This window comes from Danio rerio, chromosome 19 (genome assembly GCF_049306965.1).
Source record: "Danio rerio strain Tuebingen ecotype United States chromosome 19, GRCz12tu, whole genome shotgun sequence".
NCBI lineage: Eukaryota > Metazoa > Chordata > Actinopteri > Cypriniformes > Danionidae > Danio > Danio rerio.
This window is the reverse complement of record NC_133194.1, coordinates 22,401,477-22,426,884: the sequence shown is the minus strand read 5'-3', so window position 1 is coordinate 22,426,884 and position 25,408 is coordinate 22,401,477. Positions and strand designations below refer to the sequence as shown.

Sequence of the window (25,408 nt, the reverse complement as noted above, 5' to 3'; positions counted from 1 at the left end):
CTGTTAACATGGATGGCACTATAAACATAAGGTGCTAAAATATCCAGTGGGAAACAGGTCTAATACATTACATACCTGGTCAAAAAAGTCACCACTCCATGCCACTATAGTGCATATTCTCTATATTTTTACTCATCTTGCTCCTCGAGACAATGCATTTTGAACAAATGCATTAGATTTACATTTCTGTAAATAATACCATCTTTTAAATGGAGTAGTTTTTCCTACTATGAGAGTCAACGGTTACAGGATTTCAACATTCTTCAAAGTATCTTCATTTGCATTCAACAGAAAATATGAAACTCATGAAGGTAAGGCAGCACTAAATGGTGAGAGAATGTTTGTTTTTGTGTGTACTATCACTTTAACTGTTATATTTTAACAAAATTTAGTTTAAAAATATGGCTAAAGTTATTTTAACTTCATGTAGATTATAAAAAGATTGCATTAGTTGTACTAGTAAATTTTGTCCTTATGAAATCTTTTGAAACAGATTTGTGAAATTGAGAAAATCGCGTCAATGTGGTATGACTTGGTTCTTTGAGTTTTGCATGTCCTAATGGTCTCACCTTAAGAAATGTGATTTTGCAATGACTGACATCTCCAGTAGTGTTCGAGTGTTTAATTGACATTTCCCCATAGTGCTCGATCCAGCGCTGACCACTCAGAATGTTATGAATGCATGAAGTGACCTTACTCCACTCATAACGATCCCCAAAACTGAGAATGAGCAAGTGATAGTGTGAGACAACACATGATGTAATGGAAGCGAAATGGGAAGCAGAGTAATTCAAAATAGAATGAACTTACCCTGGCAACTCTAAATGAGTGACTCCCATGGGAACAATCTCCATCGATTTTCCCCAAAACTTATTCTTCCAGCGCATATCTAATGAAGAAAAGCAGAAAAATGCACATCCAAATCCTGCTAAATGCCTAAAGATTTGCCACTGACAAAATGCGCATCACTTACCTTGCCAAAACGTGTAGCTTTTAGACTCGCAATGGCAAGCAGACACAGGTGGATGGTGACTGACCTAAAGCACACAATGTAACGGTGCATGTGAGTGCATATGCTTTTGTTTAGATATAGAATTTTTTATTTTTTTTTTATGTGCACTTACTTGTTCAGCAATGAAGCGGAAGCCCTTATCCGCCCGCATACACTCGAATGTTTCTCCCAATATAGGATTAAATGGTTTTCCTCCTGCTCTAGTGAACGAGCATGCATAGGCAGAAATAGCAAATGCTGCTATATAAACCTGCAAACCCACAAGAGGAGGATATATGGTTAAACATAGGACTGTATAGTGATGGTTAATAATCACAATTATTATTATAAGGCTCTCTGGAATTCTTGACTCTGATTGGCCAATCATGACATTCAAGGACTATCATTCTTAGATAACAAACGTAACACTAAAACCTGGGTTTAACCAGGTACTACAAATCATCTTGAATGTTACATCGCTGTTTTTTACCGTTTCACGCCATCTTGTGACTAAACAATAATATTAGTACTAAGTAGACGAATGTAGGCTGCCTTCTGTATTTTATTCTGTCTGCAAGCATTTGGTTTAATTAAAGATCTAGTAAACAGTTACAGTTCAGACCAATACTGTGTCTAATAATTAAATTTTGTGGAAAATAAAGCTGTGTGAGAGCATCAATTTGACGGGGTACCAAATGTTTTGTTGTACTTCTATGTGTAATGACAAATAAAGTCTATTCTATTCAAATAGCTTGGATGCACATCCATTTGGTTGTTTGTGCAGAATAAAATCAGCTTTATACAACAGCAGCTGATAAGTATGCTAAGCTTTATTATTGAATTTATTTTGCAAAAACATTATCAAGATGGTTTTTAGCACAGAGGTTGTACAAAGGCTTTGCTTTAGCAAACACAACCCCAATTTATACAGTCAAGATTCTTGTTTGTAAATATATTTTGCAGTTAAGTACAGTACAGTAAAATTAATGGCTTAAATAAATTTTCTAATCATTCACATTAAAGTGTACTTTCACACTGTTTTGTCTGTTAAACACATTAGTATATCTTTCAAAGAATGTTACAAACTACTATCAGTGGACTTTCACATTGAGAGAAAAAAAATCTACTATGTAAAATTTTATCACTCAAAGCAAAATTGTCAAATTTCTATGACTTTTACTGACTAAAAAGCTGCATTTCCACGACTAATTAGCACTAAGCAGACAAAAGAGAAAATAGATTTTAAACACTACAGCAAAGCAGACCTGGAAATGCCTTATTTAATTCAAGAGATGTTATATATGAAAAGTTATTCATTTTGATTTGATTATAACTATAACACAACAATGATTAATACTTTAAATTATTCTTTTACATCAATTAAAAACTTTAAATACTCAAGTACTATTTATATATATAAATCATAAAACATACCCTGACTTTCAATGTCTGGACTAGCCCTAAAAAATTCCATGCATTTCAAGAAACTCCATGACCTGTGGTCAATGTAAGTCAATGGCTACTGATGTTCAACAGTCTTCACAACATCATCTTTTGTGTTTACCAGAAAAAAATATCAACCCAGTTTGAAACTACTGGAAGGTAGTAAATGATGACAGAATTTTCAGTTTTGGATGAACTGTTTCTTTAAGCACTAAATCTGTTTTATATTTTACAAAAATTTCATTTAGTCTTTTACATCAGAAATTCAGTCATGTTTGGAGGCATAGGTATCAACTTTTTTTTTTTTAAAGATGGGGGGCTATTATGGGTTTTTTATGATCCTACATGTACTATGTAACACAGCTCTAAGTGAAGTGAAATATCCAGCTAAAGTTTAAATCTGAAAGTGTTTAAAACTATTGATTAATCTATAATAGAGTTGACAAGTAGTGGTCAGTGTGACATTGATACAGAACTCAAGCCCAGCCCATTTGTTGACCGCGCAGACCCGGGAAAAATGAACCCTCCCATCCCTGCGCAAATACTGCGCAGAAAAAGAAGACATACACTGTAGCAGATCATGGTTGAATCATGTCAGGTGTGAAGTGTGAAGCCTCCTTTCCACTGCACACGACAAACGACCAGCAACAGACCAGAAGTCATTCATTTCCAATGGACAGCAGTCCAGGAGCTGCATTGAGTTCCGATCATCTCCGTATGCGGAAAATTCGGATCCGATTTGAGCTGCGGATCCGTTGAAATATTTGAACTCCTGCGACTAGACCGTATGCGACCTGCCGACCGGATATGATGTATTCCAGTGTTGTCCAAGCAGATCAGTGCGCGCGAGATGAGAAATAGTTTATTTGGTTATTTTTTGAATTAAAAAAAGTCTATATGTAAAAAAAAAAAAAAAACTTCTGTTTTCATAAATGTAAGTAAGAAAGTAATAAAAATATATATTTTTTAATATCTCCACATTCCCTCCAATATTTTAGCGGTCTATGAGTTTCTAGTATTCATTCATCCATTAAACTATGTAAACACACAGAGAATAAAGGCTCTTGCTTTTGCCCTCCTTTTTTCCGGACACCGAATCAGCTTCCCTCCCCCAGGGTGAACGACAACACTGAAAATACTGTGCGGCTGCCACAAGGGGGCGTATTCCGACAGTCGTGTCCAAATGTCGTGTGCAGTGGAAAGGCGGCTTGAGGGAAAGTTATTTTCTTTACCCAAAGATGAGGCTGTGAAGAGTTAGTGGTTGAAGTTTATTTTTGCAAAAATACCTCAGCATTATAGCCCAAGCCTTGTGCTGTGTTCCAGTCAAGTGCTTCAGCAATCTACACGCTTTCAATGGGGGATTAATTGGCCGTTTGTTAAAGGAAGAATCAGAAAAGACTGTTGATGTATAGGACTTTGTCAGAGCTTGACAGAAACTTTACAGTACACAGTTCATGGATCAGTTTCTTCCTCCATTTTACAAGTGTAAGTAACTTAAGTGCGATTAAAATGATTTAATTGTGTTTTGTTACTTGTACTACATCTGGTTAACTCATTATATTGTCATTTCGCGTTTAAAACCAAGTTTTAAATTAGGGTGAGTTCATTTTGTTTACAGATTTAAATGCGTTTGTGTGCTCACGATTCACTGCCGTTTGTCGTTGGTATGGCCACCGTCAGCTGTTCCTATACACATGTGGTGGTCAAGTTTCAAAATAGATCAGCTTATGCCACTTTGTGGATTAACAGTGAATGTGTGTCATAGTTAAGAATAGGGCAATATGCTGGTGTTATACCGCATTACACTCACACATACACTCTGCACTCTGACTGCTTCAACAATGTTGATAAGCCGTGGTGGGCATTTCTCTCTGTCTCACACTGAACACCGCTGACCAATCGCAACAGACATTGCATTGCCAATGCATATTACTATTTATAAAATACATTTTGATATATCCATTGCAAAAACTTACATAAGTTTTGGCATTAAAAAAAAATTTGAATACAGTGCATTGCTGGCCATTCCATTCCTACATTTATACAGATGTATCTAAAGATTGATCTCACCATGCGCATATGTGGGTCGTGTGTGTTTGCAGCAGTGTCCAGCAGGTGGCAGTATTCAACTTCCTCACACAGTCTCTGCAGAGTGTTCATGGGTTCATTGAGTTGAACAGGCATGGCCACTTTTGACAGGTCTTTACCGATGTTACTGCGCAAGATACTCCACAGATTTACACTCTCGTTCATGCGTGCACTTGGTAAACGTGCTCGCCGCATCACTGCACTCTCATTGCCATTACCTGAAGACACTAAAACACACAACCGATTAATTAAAAAACAAAGCTTTAAACAGGTTAACTCAAAAGTGTGTGCTTCCCAGTTTCTCACCAAAAATCTCCCTCATGTTGCCATTCTCATTCCTGCAAAACTCTACTGATGTACTGTCGCTTACATCACTGACGTAAGAATCATCATCAGACACCTGGTTATGAATAAAAAAAATAAAATAAAAATGTTCAAAATGGTCATGATGAAATTCACGTTTACAGTGGTTCACATTTACAGTGTACTGTGTATGTATATATATATATATATATATATATATATATATATATATATATATATATATATATATATATATATATATATATATATATATATATATATATATATATATGTATATATATATACATATATATAAACCTTTTTATACTTTTAAAGACGATTTCCATACATTTTAAGACCTCATCGCCACTTTTTAGGTTTTAACCAGTAACACTGGGGGCACTTAAACTTGTATATTTACTAAATGTTTGTTGTAAAAAAAATGGAAAAAAAAAAAATTGGAAAAGAAATTGGCCAAATTGCCCAATTACAACACCGATTTCTGTTTTAGAGAATTTTAGAGAAAATGTTTGAATGTTAGAATTTCAGAAAACAGAAAAAAATCTAATGAGTATGTGACAAAAATGTTTGTTTTTTTTGCCTTTAATCACAGGCTGAACCATCTGACTTAACTTAGAAGTAGAGGCAACTTTAGTCATGATTCACACCAAGGCTCAACCTACATTAGTGTGTGCAGTTAATGATTTAATATAGATTGGATAATTTAAAAATATTAAGTAAATCTACAGTTTTTAAATTGTTACACAAAAAAATACCCGCACAAAACTAAAACATGAGACATGCTGAATACAAACACTAATTCAATGTCTTCTGGCAGGTGGCACCTACAGCAAAACTTGAATAACAGTGCTTTGTGGGCTACCAGCTAAACATCAAATCTAGCACGAGTTTATCATTTCATAATCTACACAGCGTTTCAATATTTGCTGATTAGATTTAAACTTTAGCATAGATTTAAACATTGTATAATCACCTTAAATTTCTGTAAATTGATTGATGAACTTTTAATACTTTACAAGACCTCATGGACACCCTGATTTAACCTATATTTTTTTATTTTATTGTGCATTTTTAATGTGCATTTCATGCATTTTCTCAGTGTCCCATTATGATAGTTTAAAGGTTCCTAAATTTGTTTTATGCTGAGTTCACACTACACGATTTTAGCACTGACTTTCACTCACCAACAAGTTGTGAAATCTCTGACAAATGTCTGAAATCTGAAGCAAATACACAAGCAGCAATCACGCAGTGTGAATAATCAAAGACGCAATCGAAGAAAATTGCAGACATGTCACAAAAGCCTGTGAAATATTTGGCATGCTAAAATATCTGGAGCGGTTGACGATTCAAAAACACACTGTATGAAATAAGTTGACCTATACAAAGGATCTAAACCCAAAGAGAAAGCGAGATACAGAGCATCAGAGAGTATGGGGAGGGGTTATAGACAACATAATCAGAGTAAACGATTACATTAAACAGTAACATTTGTCTCGCGACTGTCATCACTGGATAGCTTGGATCGGAATTTGTAGAGCTGCACTTCGGTGAATACACTCTACAGTGTTTGAACTTTCAACAGTGAAATTGAAACCACACTAAACTAAATTAAACTGAACTCTAACTCTGAAATCTGGACTTTACTAGAACCATGTTAAGCTGCTTTGACACAGTCTACATTGTGAAAAGTGCTATATAAATAAAAATAAATTGAATTAAATCAACAAAGAAGAAAAATTTGCTTGACTAACCACAGCACATCACAAAATCGTTTTTTAACCTCCAATTTTTCCCTTTCGTTGCAAAATGCACATTCCTGTCCCCTGCATCTCCACAACCATCTCCTCTTACATAATCTTTTTTCTTTTTCACCCTTTCACAGAAAATCCACGCACAGGCCATGTGAATGGCAAATTATTTAAAACAGTTATTGCGGGGTACCATTTCCAGTCTTGCACGTGGTGTTATTTTCTTATCACTTTTCAAGAGTGTTTACAAGACATACCGAGTTGTTGGTGATTGGGTCTAGTGCTCCAATGTGTTCAAAAGTTCAAACCTTTTGTGAGTGACTAGTATATTACTTGCATCACGTTGGAAACTAGTAGTTTAACGTATAACAAATCTCACGGTTTGGATCATGCTATGGTTTTTGAGTCATGGCTCGGACCATTTTTCAGATCAGCAAAAAAAGGTAGGAGGTAAACGTTATTTGCTTTCTATTTACATAAAAATATTACTGGTTTTAACAAACAGAAGTTACAACCTGTAATTTTAATAAAAATAAAAATAAAAAAAAGAACCAGATGAAAATAAGGAAAATATTTAATACAAAAAAATGATCTTCGCTACTGTTGCTAATAATGCTAAATATAGAAATCTAACATCTTGTAGAACATATCACATTTATTTTTAATGAATGATTGAACAATTCACACATAAAACTTGTTTCATTATAGTTGGATCTTTTTTGAAAACCTATTCAGTGACATAATTTTGATGGTTGTTGCCACCAATTGGTTACACAATGTAATTGCTACAACATTCACCAGCATTAGGTTATATTAAACGGTGACTTTAATCTTTACCATAAACATTAGTGTTTATATCTGAACTATAAACTGTTATCCCATGCAGCGCTTCAAAAGATTAATAAACATGCAAATCATTATCATTTATCATTCATGTTGCACAGGTTTGAATTGAGATCACAACCTTTTAATGTTTATTTGTGCATCTTTGAACTGAATGCATTAAAGGGCACATAGTTTACCCCTTTTTATGATTTAATATTAATATTATGGTTCTTCTGAGTGTGCCAGTTTAGATTCAGTTCAAAACACAGTTCAGATTTTTTTATTATAATGTGTTCAAAAGTGTCATGTTGGGGGTGTGTACACTGCTTGCTGTTTTAGGGGTGTGTTGATTCATATGAAAATTAGTTTAACATTCCCGCCCCAACGTAACAATGTACGTAACTTGGCGGAGCCAAGAGCTCCCTCGCTCTGTGTTTGGCAACAAACAGGCAAATAGAGAGAAGCAGCATGAGAGGATCAGAATTCAGCCATCCATGTACGCCTCGGACACAGACCAAGCAGAGTACACAATCATTTGTGTCTTTGTATAGTTTTACAGCCAACTGTGTGCAAGTTCCGAGCTTGTACACCTAGATTAAACTACACACACTGAATTAACTTTGACTGAGGCACCGGACTCCTACGTCAAGGTCGATCTAAAAACCGCTCCAATTGGTCCATCGCTTTTATCGTTTTAAATTGAAAAAAAATAGGACTGGCTGTGTTTATATCACCCCAATATGGCGGTCTATACACTATACTTACACATATGTCTGTCCAAACAGCTTGAAAAGTAGATGTTTCACCATAGGTGCCTTTTAATGCAGGCTTAACAAACAGTGACAGAAAACACCTTTAATTAATAGCCTAAGAAAGCATTTAGGTATGTCCCACAACAACTTTTCCCATCATCGTTATATTTTACAGGGAAGCCAAAATGCTTTCATAAACGTGATTTGAATGACGCAAAAGGCAATCCCTCTGCGGTTGTTATAAATGGATAATTAATTTAGATTAACCTACGAATTAAAAAAAAAAAGTTATTAATTTGCGGGTCACGTGCGTTCCAAAGGTTCAAAATACGAAAAAAAAAAAAAAAAGTTAATAATCTGCGGGTCACGTGCGTTCCGAACTCTGGGTTGTGATCCTAATGGACCACCGATCAACGGTGGGTGATCCATTACACTCCTATTGGAAACAAAACGCTTTTTATCATATCTGAATGTCAAGACTTGTATAAACAAAGACACAAACAGCAACAATGCCTTGGATTTTACATAAACCTGAGACTCATTTTTTAAGAACTTGCAGAGTTGATTTGCTTTTGCAGCTCAGAAAACATTTATCTCTATTTAATTTTTGAAAATAAACTGATCTTTTACATTCACAAACTAGTACTGTACATCACCCACTATATGAAAGACATAGTAGTATTTGTGAAGAGTATTATAAAATACCAGGGCCACTTTAAAATCTGAAAATCATTCAAAAAGTGATTTATGCCAAACTGACCTCATTATCAGATGAGCTGCCAGACAGCAGGTACTCTTTAGCATCAAAGAACTCTGACATGGATTCTGGGATTGACCCTCGGCTCTCACTAGACATTTGCTGCAGCAAAGGCCGTGACCCATCAAAGACGTCCTGATTAGGCGAGAAGATAAAATGAGCTTTGTTGATAACAGCAAACGGATTACATAAATGTTTTGTCTGCATACCTTCTCACTGATAAAATCCAGTGTGTTCTTGACTCTGTCTCTCTCGGAGCAAAGTAAAGAGTACGCTGACCGAAGAGTGGAATGAACTAGCAGAAAAAAAGAAAATTCGTATAATTCAATTATATGATTTTTATCATATAAAACTGTCAGTAGCTGATAACAATACAAGTAATATTTTATGATTATCAGTACAAACTTTAAACAAAAGCAAAACTTAATATTGAACATTAAAATATTTTTAAAACTAACTTTAATTACAGTGGATTTATAACAGACAAGATTGCCTAAGCCCCTTAAGCTATAATAAATTAATTATACTGTCAATTTTGGGATCCTTGTTGCTTTTATAAAATGGTCATTCAATATACTGTACATAGTTTCACACAATAAAGCAAAGCAAATCAAATGCATTGATATGAATAAAAATGTTATTCTTCTGCCAAGCAACAACGGCTTTACTGCTAATGGACTGAACAGTTCTCTTTTCTTAACCATTCCATGCAGTCACAACAGTTTTAGTGAACTACCTGTACATTAGCAGATTTTTCACTATAGTGTCGAACTGTTCTATATCAAGAATGGTTCCAGTTGCATTTCCATGTAAGCCTGGAATGGCACGGGATAATTACAAACTATTCTCGGCACAAATGGTTCTAGGCACCATTTGACAACAGTGCTGGACTTGTAAAGTGTGTCTGACGTCACCACTGTGTTGCCTGCTAGTTTCTCCATAGCTGATCACATTGAAGGTGCTTTTGTGTTCCAAAAATGTGAGGCGCATCGCACTGCCTTTTTTAGTTTACAAGAAAAAAAGGAGCGGGGTACATTTTTTACAGTATGTCGCTAGGCAATGACTGAATCACCTGGGTATTGTTTAAGTGTTGCTGTTGATATAATATAATTTTAATAATTATTAATTTTGTGGTATTCATGATTTGTGAAGTCATACAGCTCTAAGATAACCCAAAACAGCAACCACAAGTCTCTCCTCCGTCTTCAAAAGTTTCTGTTGTTGTCTAGATAACATAAACACTGCAGGCACTTCAACGGAAACCACGCCTCTGCTTTCATTTGATTAGAGAATGAAACAGACGCGACTGACGTACCATGTTGTTATGCTAAGAGTTGACTTTTTTTTTCTGAACTGAGAGCGCACGGTGCACAAGGGCAAAAACGCAAAGTACACCAGGCGGTTAAAACGCAGGGCACGTAGGGTGCATAAACAGCACGCAGAAAAGATTGAGGCCATTAGTAAACCTTTCAAAAAAGATGTCTCTCATCTAGGGGTGCCAAAATTAATTGTTTATTCGGTTCACCGCGATGCAGACGCGGATAATTTGATATCGGTTCAGTAATAATCATAACCGGTTATTATGTACTGACGTCATCTATCTCCTATGTGCTCTGTCGCAAGGGAGGTGAACGCCGGTATTTACAACACTCAGGAGCCAACTCAGGGCCGGTCCGTGGCATAGGCAGAGAAGGAAAATGCCAAGGGCGCTGTACATCCAGGGGGGCGCCAGAAATGAGCGTGGTTAAGTTGGTTTTGTTTTCGATATTCCTGACACATTCAGTTATAGCGGCAATAACTCAAAAACCTCTTACCCTAAAAAGATCTAAAGTGTGTTTCCTACAAAAAGACAAAGCTGGTTATGTTTCACAGCTGTCTTTTTTCTTTTCTTTTTTTTCGCTCAACATTACGACCTCTGCTCCCTTTAAGCCCTCGCAATATGCATTTAGCCGGGAGAGCTCGCGCGGAGTGCAAAGGCCGTGCTCTCCCGGCTAAACGCATATTGCGAGGGCTTAAGTGTGTGTTTGTGTGCGTGTTTGTTTGTTTGTTTGTTTGGTGCTGTCTATGTTTGCGTTTGAGTTTGAATGAGAGACAGTGTGGTGCTGTGTGTCTGTGTTTATACAGACAGCATGTTTTAGCCTCCCCCCCAAAATATAACACTGTGTATGGAAAGCATCGTCAATGCTCCGTGATGCACCGACCGAGACATCAAATTGAACCGAATTGATGGCATGATAATCGTAACCGAACCGAACTGTGAGACCAGTATAGGTTCACACCTCTACTCTCAACGCATAAAGCCCATTCTGTGTGATCGGTGGAAGTGAAAGTGTGTTATACATTTATTTATTTTTATTATTTATCAATAAAAATATCAGAAAAAAAATCTCATTAACTTGCATTACCAAGGCATCGACTGACGCATTTGTATTGCATTCCAAAGAGCCCTGTTATCAGTACCACTGTAGAAACAGAAACCATTTTCGTGCTGACTGGACCAGATCAGCACAGAATGGAACCGTTTAAACCGATAGTGGAAAAGCATTAAAACAAATTAATCTCAATGGTTTGAGATAACTTGAAACCAAAAATAATTCAGAAAACTGTAAGCTTGACAAAATTTACACAACTATGAATACTTTAATGGTCCACCCATAACCATGATCTCCAGTATAAAGGATTGAGTATATTGTCACAGTTTATGTAACCGCTATCCTCATTTACATCAATAAACTTTCAAAAGTTCACACTTACGCCTGTTTCACACCGCAAGCGTCAGCGGCGTGTGAGCAGAGCGTGAGCAGCGCGTTTGTCGAGCAGTAGCAGCACGCAGGCGTTTGCCTTTCACACCAGCTGCGTCTGCAGCGCGCAGCTCTTCGGCAGCTGCTGCTGAGATCAACCTATCTCTGTCTATTCTATCTAGTTACCCCTCTATATACAAATACACTTTTTAAACTTTTCATCTGCACCAAGGCCCCTCATATGCTGTTTCATTAACCTGCAAATGTTTATTTTACAAATTTTATAGATCAAATAGTACTGTATGCTTCTCAAGCTAACTTATATGAGAGGTGTCTACTGTCTACAGTCAGAAGACAATCGCCTGTGATATCATGTCATTTGTTTTTTGATTATCAGGTTGCTGTAGACCTAGTTATAATCATATTTATACAATGTAGTTATAATGATATTTATACATGATCAAACTAGTGTTAATTTATCCGCTTCAGTGATGTCCAGCGGCAGAATAACAGCTCGTTAATTCATGCTCGTGCAGATGATGAGACGGACAAAAGTAACCAATGCATGCCATTCTTTTACTTATTTTCGTGTTGTGAGATTCACAGTGCAAACAGCTCCCGGTAGGAATAACTCGAGTGAACAAAAAACAAAGCCGATTAAAACTTTCTTGCTCTGCTCAGCTGCACAGAACACAGCGAGCTCACATCATCCAGCATGCGTGTCGAACTACACTACCCACAATACACTTCGCAATGGACTACAAATCCCGTAAATATTCCATTTACCCTCTCCTACAACACTAGTGTGCAACTTAAGCAAAACTGATAGTAAAATTGTTTTACATTTGGTTTTGTAGTTTGGGCCTAAATAAATGTTTGTTGCCGTTTTTAATCGTTTTAAGTTCATTTGAATGACTATATATAAACCATTTGACATTATTAACGCATTTATTGGGTAAAATTGCTACTTTTTACTGTCATTTAATGATTTTGGTCATTATCAATGCACTGTCACTTTAATTGAGCGTGAGCAGCGCATCAAAAATAGACCCAGCGCCGAAACTATCGCTGCACTGCTGCTTCGGCGACGCTCACGCCTCGCACTGACGCGCTGCTGCTGCGCGCGGTATGAAAGCTCTAATCTGTTAACATGGACGCCGAAAACACACGCGCTGCTCACGCTCTGCTCACGCGCCGCTGACGCTTGCGGTGTGAAACAGGCGTTAGCTAATAATAAATAATACAGCGTGTTTGCCATGCTGTCCCAGGAGAGAGCCCTGAGCTAAGAAGATCCTCAAGCTAGGGGCTCCCTCTCATGTGAAGGGTAAGAGAGGAGTTTGAGCTCAGGTATGTCTCGAGAAATCCCCTGGTTTAGTTATGGCTTATGACAGATAAGCATGACTATGAAGAGATAGACTGCTGACTGAAAGGCATAGATGGGATCTTGACTAAGAGCTCATCTATTGTGCCAATTTGGTTTAGTCAATGAACTTATGTTGCATGTCTTTGGACTGTGGGACGAAACCGGGGAACCCTGGGAAAACCCACGCGAGCACGGGGAGAACATGTAAACTCCCCACAGAAACGTTGACTGGCCTATTAAAGAGTTTAACTGGTGACATTCTTGCTTTGAGGCAATAGTGCTAACCACTGAGCTGCTGTACCACCCTATCTAGGAAAAAGGAGTAGTAGGGGTGGAAGAGGGATTCTTCAAGACGAAGATAACTGAAGTACGAAACTCTATTTATTTATAATGTTTTAAGATTCATCCGATTAATAATTCATTTGTTGGCTAGTGTTGGACCAGCCGTGGTCAATCATAAGCACGTAATCCTCTAGAAATAAGTTTATAAATAAACTGCACATAGTGTCCTGACATGAACTTGTTAAAAGAAAATGTAAAAAAAATATATCTGGCGTCTGAAATTTATTTTTTTAGACTGTCCACTCTAGAGCAGCAATACTGATTCATTGAGGTCACAGGTGAAAGTTTGTTCAAATCAGCTTTAAATCAAATCAAAATCAAGGACCAGGGGAGATTTATTAATATAATATAATAATTTCTGACATGGTGCAAACGTGACTATTCAAACTAACCAGTGCCAGCAAGCCGACAGAACTCCTCCTGCATTCGAGAGGCTTCCGTGGGTGAGTCTGGACTCTCCAGGCATGAGTCTGGTGAAACGGGTTCTGAATATACCAAGTTAGGATGGGACACATGTAGACGAGAAGATGGAGCATCAGGATTCTGATGGAAAAACAGATATATCATTTAACTGCTTGAGAGAGAATCTGTGAGGATATCTGTATGTGTACAGGGGAGTTAGATGTTGTTATTATACCTGTAGAGCATTTTTATTTTCCTTGCTATAATTCTTTGATTTCCATTTTTTGTGTCCTCGTTTCTCTTTTTTGGAACCTTCGCTCTGTGGTCAAAGTTACAAAATTAAACCAAATGACAAATATTTGTATTACTTCCTTTTAAAAAAGAACATTAAATGAAATAAAACAAATTTAAGTTTGTTTTATTTCAACATTTCTCATTTTTATTTAAAATTGGAATCCTAAATTATCTCAAGCAAAAAATTATATAAAGATCAAACTTGAACAAAATGCACTTTTTTATTTTTAGAATTAAAAACTACAGTTCATATCTCAGTAGATTGATTAACCATCAGATATAAACTAAACATTTTGACAAAAAATTATAAAAATACATACAACATGCAAATGCTATTTACCTGCAGTAAGTTAATGGCAGGTGCTGAGAATGTTCGATGAAGAACCTCCATATTTTTCAGCAGCAGATTTAATTCCAGCAATGAAGATTCACACTCTGACAGATCTATCAAAAATGTTACTATTTCATTTTTTTTACTTGAAATGTTACAATGATGTACTTTATCTAAGAAATAAGTAGCATTTGTGCCAAGAACAGAAGCACAGAATGATGTATCATTGCAGTTTTCTGCAACTACCTTTGTAGCATTTCTCCATATCTTGTGAGTTTTGGCGCCAGTTGTTCTTCAATAAGGCTGAAGGCTGCATGGAGATAAAAGAACGCTGGGGACACTGAAAAACAACGAGACAATGTGTTATTACAGGAAGCCTTTGTGTGATATTAGAAAAAAGACACACATATGATAAAAAGTATGTGCCCAAGATATTTTAAAGTCTTTAATTCTCACCAAGGTTTGATTTATGTGATAATAATAAACATTTGAAAAATGTATATAAATTACTTCTTTGGTCTTGGTTGTCCTTTCAGAAAATATTCCATAATGTTGACTTAATGATCAAGAATCATTTCTTCTTATTACAATTTGAATTGTCAAAACAGTTTAGCAGCTTATTGTTTAAAAAAAACATTTCTTAAATGAGTCTAACTGAAATAAAAGTATTAATTTCATTTTATAAAAAGACATACAGATCCCAAATATCCAAACGTTAGAGAGGGCGCTCGCTGCAGAGCCATTTGAGCAGAGCTGAGCTCCAGCGAGGGGGAGCATGAGCTCTCGCTCCTCCTCCTGTAAGCTGTTTTAATGCGTATACCAACCCCACCCCTAACCCTACCCCCAGTGACATCACTTGTAGAAGAAGTGCAAAAAAGATGGAGCTCAAGCTCCCCCTCGCTGGAGCTCAGCTCGCCCAAATGGCTCTGCAGCGAGCACCACTTGAAACGTTAGTGTATCACCATTGTTAAAGGTGCACGATGTAAGTTTGACACCCAGTGGTTGAACTAGGTATTACATTCCTGGATCAAAACAAACGCAAGCCAAGGTTGCCAGATTGAGAAAGCAGTCTGACAATTGAGCCCAAAGGCTGATTTAAGTTGTGTTCTAAATTAATGCAAAGACATGTGATTGAGGGAATATGTTCCATATTAAAAGGAGTTTTTGTTCTAACCAACTCTTTAAATTGATATATTAGAATCAGCTTCTATTTTTAGCAGCACAAACTGACATTGGTGCCGCTTCCCTCAGGTAAACCTCATGTGCTTTATTTAGTGTTAAATGCTAATAATGTGAGCTTGAATGCCATTTGACATGACATTTAATGCCATTCTACTGAAAGCGGCAGCAGAGTTCACCTCAGATCCTGAAAATAAAACAAACTGTTTGAAATTGAACTTTAGAGCTGTGACTCAAAACCAACACATTCAGCATGTAATTGAATGTAAGCACATTCAATGTACATTTAATAATGTTAAAGTGTTAATAGTGTTTAATATGTATTAATTAGTTAGAAGCATTGCCATTTCATGAGCAAGTGCATATTCTCTGCTTCTGAATGGCTGTATTTAAACGTCATGTTACGTGTCTTGTACAAACAACCAAATTGCTTATCACTGCAAATCTTGTCACGTAGCATGTTGTTGGAACACGTGGTTCAATGTAACCTGCTCACCTAATGTCTACGCTCGTAATATTTATATTATTTGCTATGTGATAGCCATCTCATGTGGAACTCTATATCTGAGTCTCATTTTGGAGTTTTCTACTGTCCACCGGAGGTCGCATTTCAGTCACGGGCGCATGCTTTAAGAGCCATTCTGAATGAGTGAATAAAATAAGCAGTTTTCCAACAAGTAGCTGAAATATAATTAGCTAAACTAGCTGTGGGTAGGTAAAAAGAACCAAAACAAAGACAGACGTTCTGGCATGGAAAAAAAGAAAAACAGAATATCGGACTTCAGCACTGTTTTTCAGATTAACAAGAATCTTCACTTTGCATGTTTCTGTAATATCTGCAAACATATTATGGTAATATACATAATATAATATACATATAATATTATTATATTATAATGTTTTTTTCTGTTAAGCGTGCACAATATGTATATTAGTTTTAATACTTTTTAAAAAAAGTGGTCATATTATTAACATTTTACTGCAACAAATTCTTAAAGTTTTCTACAAATGCAAACTATTGTACATAATTTTAAAATCTGTACACTTTATAATGATTTTATGCGTGATTTAACAAAACAATTAGATTACATTTTTTAAAAGTCATAAAGATATAAAAGGAATATTAGCATCTATCATAACTTTAAAAAATTAACTAAATATCAGGTTCAAGCTGAATTTAGATCTTGTTATTATTGTGATTTTTATTACAGCTTTAGAGTCAAATATTCTGTTGATCGAGCAGAGAGTCTAAAGGCTGACATTTATATTCCACTGTGACTGATTACTGTATAAACAGAGTGAGTACTTGTCTGCTGGAGGCGGGGTCAGATTGCAGCTGTCTCTCGGGAGGCTCCATGGCAATCTCATTCTGACGGAAAATTCGATGATGCCGTAGTTGCATCACCCACAGATCAAACAGACTCCGAGTCTTTGCCTGTGAACGTCACAGTAAATGGAGCGTAATAAGAAAGTGCAATCTCAAAATAAGAACAGTTGTTTTGTGTATATGCCAATACCTTGAGGTGATAGATACTGTCCTCTGTGTCCAGGTCGATGCACATGGACTTTTTCTTCATGGCCATGACAGAAAGACCAACATCAATGCGGCCTCGTAATCTCCCCTTCTTTAGCTGAGGAATCAATCACATGGAAACAATTAAAACAACATCTCTGACAGGATTTAAGTAAGGTTACTCAGCATACGAGTGTGTAATATTCAATTTAATTCAAGTCAACTTCATTATCTATAGTTCTTTTTACAATTATTATTGTTTCAAAGAGTCAGAAAAGTTAAGGTTATTAGTTTCCAGTGTTGGAGAAAGTTACTTTTAAAAGTAACGTATTACAATATTGAGTTACTCCCCAAAAAAGAAACTAGTTGCATTACTTTTTACTACTTGCGTTACTTTTTATGTTAAGTAATGTTATGTTATGTTAAGTAAGTTAAGTAATGTGTTACATTACTTTTGTGTTACTTTTCAATACTTTTGCTGAGGCTTAAACTCTTTCAGAACTCACAGGTGTTTTTAATTATTATTATTATTTAACAGAGGAGCTCTGCAATAACAACACACTCTATAGCCTTTATTTACCTTAAATAAAAATACCAAAAATAATAATTTAATAAAAAAATTATATTTTAGGATAATGTCATCTACTGAGCACTTTCTGACCCCAGAGCTATACATGCTGTATACACAAATTAAGGTTTGTTTAAAGGAATGTGTTTGCTACTTTTGTCTTATTAGTGAAGTAAAATCACTTTTTTATGCATTCAAATCAATGAGAGTATAGCTGCGTCCCAAATCGCATACGTATGCACTATTCTACGCCATTTTGTAGTATAAATAGTGTAAGTAGTGTGTTCACACTGAAAAAGAAATTTCTAAAAAATTAAAAAAAAGAAATTAAAATATAACTACTTCATTTTTTAATGTAATGAGTTACTTGTTACTTAAAAAAGTAATATTACGTAACTTGCATTACTTGTAATGAGTTACCCTTAATTCGCATGGGCCGACATAAGATTCTAACGGTATGATAAATCCAAGATAAAAATATCACGATTTCACAGTATTGTGGTTACTGCTCTAAAATATATTATTTTTAAATGTCTGGGTATAAAAGAAACACTTTTTTTCTCCTTTGAACCCAATGGCTGCATCCGAAATCACATAATTCTATACTATATAGTAGTATACAGTTGCTAAAAGCAATATACGAGCCAAGTAGTATGTCTAAATACATAGAATAACAGTATGCAAAAAGTAACCAGATGAGATTCTGAAGTGCGCATCCAATAAATGCTACGCTATTCCATGATGTACCGCCAGAAAATTAATGAATGGGAGTAAAGTGGGTAGGTCACATGATAATGACATCCATAGTACGTCCAAGTTCCATTCATACTACTCGCATTCATAATGTGTAGAATGTACATTTCTATCGATCGAGTAGTAAATTCAAATGCAGTACCTACTGAGTAGTAGGTGATTTGTGACGCAGCCAATATAGTTTACTATAGCTTCATATAAATGTAAAATATTGTGAAACAGTAAATATGTCAGGCTGAATAATTCAAATGAATCATTGACTTCTGCTGTCTTATTAGTTTTAAAATCTCATTCAAAATGCCAATATTGGATATCTTTTCTGGAGGAGATACTGTTGTCTTAAAAAAAAAAGTAACAAAAAAAAAAAATCTTACATAAACATAGAAATGGTATAACAGAAAATGTTGGCGGTATTAAAACCTTGACTTTCCAAACCATGGTATACCTTGAAAATGGTTATCGTGCCATGCCTAACTCCCAACACTGTTAGTTACTATAAAGTTATTAGTAAATATATGTGAATGACTAGGTTTTCACACTCACATCACTGCCAGTCTTGGCATATGTAAGGATCCCCCTTTCAAGCAGGAAATATCTCTGTTAAAAACAAGTGGACATGAAAAGAAATTGCCTTTAAGCACATTTAGGACACACACAATCATTTAAATATCATTGAGTTCAATGACAAAATCACATGATCACCTTATGCCAGCCCTTCATAGGCCACTTCCTCTTTTTTAACAGCAAACCTTCCTGCTTCTCGGGCTTTTGGATATCTCCTATCAATCCCTGCATATCCTCAACCACCTCCCAACTGCCCTAAAGAAGAATAAAAAAATAAAACGAGATAGGACACAGATGTAAATTTGAATAAAAGGCTGTGTCAGAAAAACAACAACAACAACAACAACAACTTTCCTCTAGACATATGGAGACATTCAGTAATTCAATATACCTTGATAATGAACATCCACAATATTTATATCTTGGGCACATAAAAATAATGTCAAAAGTTATTTACATTTTTAGAATGTCTTTTTAGAATACTCAGATTGCTGCATTTCAGGGGTTCTCCAAATGCTTTAAGGCTTAATAAGCATTTTACTTTCAAAAATAAACAAGGAATTATAGCTTAATAACTAATAAAATAACTAATTAAAAATTCTGTAACTTTTTATAGGGGTATTTTTGTTAACACTTGACAATATAGCTAAATTTGCACCACAACGAAAACTTTTATTAATCTTTAGAAACGTTTATTTCTTGGTTAATCTCTAATAATGTATTAAAGTCAAAAGTTATAATTATTTTATTAATCAGAGTTAATAAATAGCAAAATTGAGTTATTAACATGGTAATTGTAATAAATGTAGTTATTTCTTACTATTGACTCTAATGCATAAACCAACTTTGCAATTTGATTTGTTTAAAACACTTACTTTAAACATGAATACAAAATAAAGCAATACACTAAATGTTTTTGTGGTTAATTTAACTATAAACGCTACAACACAGTGGCGAAGTAGGTAGTGCTGTCGCCTCACAGCAAGAATGTCGCTGGTTCGAGCCTCGACTGGGTCAGTTGGCGTTTTTGTGAGGAGTTTGCATGTTCTCCCTGCGTTCACGTGGGTTTCCTCCGGGTGCTCAGGTTTCCCCCACAGTGCAAAGACATGCGGTACAGGTGAATTGAGTAAGCTAAATTGTCCATAGTATATGAGTGTGAATGAGTGTGTGTGGATGTTTCCCAGAGATGGGTTGAGTCAGGATAAGTTGGCGGTTCGTTCTGCTGTGGCGACCCCACATTTCTGAAGGGACTAAGTTGAAGAGAAAATGAATAAATTAATAATTATTAAAATTAAACTCTTTTGCAGATTAGGTCAATATTTTGATAGTGCTGTATATCGGGATAAAAGCTTTAGCAATTCAACTGCAATAAGAAATTTGCTAACATATTTCCTCTCTATGCTGATTATTTGCTAGATAATCGCAAATAATGTCAGCACAACTTAAGTCAAAGTATGATCATATCCCCTGATATAACAAAAGCATATTATTTTATTCATTCATTCATCTTCTTGTCAGTTTAGTCCCTTTATTAATTCAGGGTCGCCACAGCGGAATGAACCGCCAACTTATCCAGCCAACACGTTTTTACGCAGTGGATGCCCTTCCAGCCGCAACCCATCTCTGGGAAACATGCGCACACATACACTCATTTACAGTCATACACTATGGACAATTTAGCCTACCCAATTCACCTGTACCGCATGTCTTTGGACTGTGGGGGAAACTGGAGCACCCGGAGGAAGCCCACGCGAACACAGGGAGAACATAAAAACTCCACACAGAAAGGCCAACTGACCCAGACGAGGCTCGAACCAGCTACCTTGCTGCGAGGCATCAGCACTACCTACTGCGCCACTGCGTCGCCTATTAATTTCACGCTTGATGTTACAAAAAAATTAAATCATTAAAGTTCTTAGTCCTCCTCTAAACCTACTTGTCTTGCCTGTCTGTTGTCATCTGATGACGAGTTACTTTCTTTCCGTTGTTGAAATGGTGTGACAGGTGACGTCTTGGGAGACAGTGGTGACAATTGCTCATCTGAACTCATCTTGCAGTTGACTTACTGTGAAGACAAAAAAAGCAACCCTCAATACAAAATGACAGAACCCGATTTACATCAAGTGGCCAGCAGAGGGCAAAACACACAGACAATTATGAGATATGTCAAACAGAAAATAATAGCGAAGGCAGAAAAATGTATTAATCTGTACATGTATATTAAGATAATAGGTATATTGACATTGAATGGTATGAATCATTTCATGATTCCATCTAAGTAAACTAAATCGTTGAAGAACGTTAAAAAAATGGCTTCCATAAACATGAAAATTTTTCTTTTTCCTTTTCTTCCGTTCACTATAAACTATGTGTTTTCCAACATTCTTCCTAAAATCTTCTTTTGTTAAACAAAATATTTTAAAAATGTATGTGAAAAAAACTCAAATTTTAACATTAATAATAGTCTGAATGATAAAAAAAAATCTCATAAAGCCAAATTATTATATTTACACTAAAAACATTATATATTATAATAAAAGTCTTATAATAAGTATTGTAATACTTTTTATGTGGAAACAAAGTAACCAAAAATGTTAAGGAATAAAATTATTTAAAAAAAAAAAAAAAAGTGTAAGCAGAAACTTACATAAGCCCCATGATGATTCAACCAATTGGAAAAGTAAATCTTAGACCGTTAAAATGGCATCCAGAAAAAAAAATGTTAGCAAATAAATGTAGCTTATCATCCATATACCAAATTTTATTTGGGAATTGTGCTGCTTTTGTTACAAATAACAAGTAACTGGATTTTTTTAATATAAACACACAGATTCCTAAAACGGCACCTATTTTACCCCTTTTTCAAGATTTAAGAGAAGTCTTTTGTCTCTCCAGAAAGTGTCTGTAAAATTTTAGCTAAAACAGATTATTTATTTTTATTATTATTATTATTATTATATTTATAATATTGGAATTTTCTCCCCTAAACACAGTGTAGATGTAGATGCTAGTTCTCCCCACCCCCCATTCCCACGCCTGTCAGAGCCGCACTATTCTTATAGAGAGAGCACACAATATTCCTGCTGCCACCTGTTCTTATTATTAAATCAAACAACAAAAGGAGAAAATCCCTCACTGCTCTTGACTGGATGACTTTTGTAGCTACAGTTTTTTCATTACAGTGAAGATGCTTAAAGCACAGTTTATTCATAACAGATTTAATAACTAATAATAGATTTGATAGACTAATATATTTTTTTTTACCTTTGCTATGATGACAGTACATTATATTTTACTAGATCTTTTTTAAGATACTAGTATTCAGCTTAAAGTGCCATTCAAAGGCTTAATTATTGTAATTAGGCAAGTCATTATTTAACACAGTAGTTTCTTCTGCAGACAATCAAAAATATATATATTGCTTAAATGGGCTAAGAATATTGAGCTATTAAAATAGATTTCAAAATATTTAAACTTGCTTTTATTCTAGCCTAAATATAACAAATAAGCCTTTCTCCAGAAGAAAAAATATTATAGGAAATACTGGATAATTCCTCAGTTACACATGTTTTGGGAAATATTTATATATATATATATATATATTAAAAAATAATAATAATAAATAAAAAATAAAAAAAAAAAAAAAAAATCACAGAATTTTTCGTTTTCAATAATTGTGATTACAATTATGACCAAAATATTTGTGATTATGATTTTTCCGATAATCGAGCAGCCCTATATCATTATACGTGTTACTACAGTGACATGTAAACACGGGGCTGTCAATCAATTTGGTGTGCGGGAAACCACACCTCCTACGTAACGTTGCAGTGGGCCTCAAAACAGGGGGGCTATGGATCCTATTTTTAAAAAAAAAAAAAAAAATAGTAATAATAATTGTGTTTCTATCACTTCAATATGACCTACACACAGTTCTGTCCAAACAGCTTACAATAGATGATTTTCATCATAGGTGCCCTTTAATATTGCAAGGAAAACCTTTGGAAAAGAATTATCATAATTGGCATCCTTGGCATCAAAAACTTAGATAAACAAAACTGAAGGAACAAATAACAATTATCGGGTTGTTTGTTGTATTTCATCTCTCTGGAGTCGAGAGAGAAAGAAAGTGTGTGTGCATTTCTGTTTGTGTGTGTGTGTGTGTGTTTGGAACGCACTGTTTTGGCTACACAGGCACGTATGTTCTAAACCTGGGACACACTGTTCTTGTGCCCCTATCCTTTCTTCTTTCAGTGGACCATGCAATATGTTAAACTCGCATTGAAACACTCAGTTGAGTAAAAACAAAAAGAGCTGCCGGTTTATTCTCTCAATTTTAACCCATTGAAAAGACATTTAGATACAATAACATGCAGATATGTGTGGGTTGCAAATGACACCAACTTCAGCATCTGCTGATCTGCATCAGTAGCAATTATTTATAACACCATAAGACCTTTTGCAATGGCAGGCATTTGAAAGTGTGTGGAAAACTTTCTGAAACAGGGGTTTGTTTGCATAGTGCAAACATTTGAAGTGTTGCTGTCACAACAGAGAAACAAACTTTCAATAAGAAACCAACCTTTTAAACTCTTATGTGTGATATCTTTATGGAGGAGTTTCTAGATTTATAACAAGGTCAGATGATTCATCCACTCTGAATGTTTAACAGTATCTAAGGCATAGTTCACCCAAAATGAAAATTCTGTCATTATTTACCCTTTACTTTTTACTTGCCTACCAATCTACATAGTAACTTTCACTTCAGACTCACACACACTGTAACAAATGCTCCCAGGTCAATTTAAGTTCAGATGCTTGAAGAAGTTTAAAAAGACAGAGCTGAGACCTGTTGCACAAATCGAGTTGCAAACTCCAGGTTGCAGAGTAAGTTTCAGGATGACAACTCCAATGCAATGCAATCAGGATAAATTGTTTCATTATGGGTGATATAAACACTCTCTGTTAAATCAGGGTTAAACGCAGAGTTGGCAATTAACACTGGAGAGCGTGCACATAAAAATATGAAACATGCAGTAAACAGCCAATCACACGGCACATGAGAGTCAGTCAGTTTTAGTAATTTCTTGCGAGAGTCAGCACAATTCACTTCACTGTTGAAGATGGAGAGATATCATTACCAAAAAATAATCAATTTAAACACAAGGTTGATGCAGTAAAAGTCTGATAAGGCAAGTTAAAGAAAACATTATTATAACAATGCAAATCAATCATTTATTTGAATTATTTTCATTTCATTAACAACCTCAAAAGACATTGATTAAAAATGTAAGTGAGTATTTAAATATAAATGTTAAAGGCATTAGTAACATTAATTGACGATTCAAATGTATTTAAATATATTTTTTAATTAATTATATTTGACATAATATAAACCAATTATTTTGAATAAAAAAGCAAAAAAGAAGCATGGGAAATGGGAGTGGCTTTATTGCATCGGATATAGGTCACAGCTGATTGATCCAGTTTGGGTCTGCATGTGTAGCGCAAGTTACCATGGTGACAAAACCTGATCAAAACCAAACCCCCTTCCAGAGCCCAAAAACTCAGTGTTAGTTCAAACCAAACATGAACTATCAACAGACCTCTGGGAGGTCATTTATCCAAATAGTTTTGATTTAAGACTTTGGCTCAGGTATATCTGAGTGAACAAATCAACCTTTGGTCCACTGATCAGTAAAATAATCCAGTCACATGAAAGGTAGTTACACGAGTATACAGCAATATTCTAAAATAAGCTAACATGACAGAATGATGGTCTTAAAGGGATAGTTTACTTGCCAATCATGTTATTCCAGACCCTGAGACCTTCGTTTATCTTTGGAAAGCAAATCAAGTTATTTTACACGAAGAAGAAGAAACTTGAATAAAGTTATTAGTTTTTTATGTGAGCACAAAAGTATTCTCATGGTTTATTAATATTATGACTGAACCTCTAAAGGTCTCAAAAGTTTGGAAGGACATGTGGGTGAGTAATTAATAATAGAAAAATTACAATGGACTTTCTGCATTCAAGAGTGTTGTATGCAAGTGCAAAATGCATCATACATTCGTTACAAGGTCTGTGAGCAGTGTTTTCATGCAAGCACAATAAATCTGTGTTTCTGGAGGGTTCCATAATATTTAAATCAGCAAATCTAAAACTGTAGAATGAACAAAGTCCAAGGACTCCATTTTAACAATGTAGGCGCAAAGTCTAAAGCACATGGCACAAAAGCATTAATGGCATGTCTGAATCCACTTTTGCGATTTTAAGGATGGAATAATATGCATGGTGGTGCATGGTCCAACAGGGTTGTGCTTATTCTATGAATGAGTTATGGGTGTCTTTGAGCATAACGCGATTTAAAGTAATCATGGTCTTATTTCGAATTCCCTTTAAGAGTCAGCTGCGTCGTGCCATGGC

At 35.4% G+C, this 25,408-nt stretch overlaps 1 protein-coding gene across 5 annotated transcripts in view; it reads right to left on the bottom strand.

Annotated features, from left to right (window-relative positions):
• osbpl3a (oxysterol binding protein-like 3a) overlaps nt 1-25,408 on the bottom strand; it is a 44,818-nt gene that overhangs the window by 5,721 nt on the left and 13,689 nt on the right. For 3 of the 5 annotated variants that reach the window (XM_073930786.1, XM_073930785.1, NM_001004646.1), the window contains 17 exon segments: nt 20,918-21,046; nt 19,120-19,236; nt 18,961-19,014; nt 17,101-17,214; nt 16,890-17,018; nt 14,651-14,744; nt 14,414-14,517; nt 14,015-14,098; nt 13,770-13,920; nt 9,141-9,226; nt 8,935-9,066; nt 4,829-4,922; nt 4,505-4,749; nt 1,125-1,262; nt 974-1,037; nt 811-889; nt 570-720 (listed from right to left, as the gene is read on the bottom strand). In XM_073930786.1, the coding sequence (XP_073786887.1) occupies nt 570-720; nt 811-889; nt 974-1,037; nt 1,125-1,262; nt 4,505-4,749; nt 4,829-4,922; nt 8,935-9,066; nt 9,141-9,226; nt 13,770-13,920; nt 14,015-14,098; nt 14,414-14,517; nt 14,651-14,744; nt 16,890-17,018; nt 17,101-17,214; nt 18,961-19,014; nt 19,120-19,236; nt 20,918-21,031 (1,950 nt within the window). In that variant the 5' untranslated portion in view covers nt 21,032-21,046. 5 annotated transcript variants of the gene reach the window in all.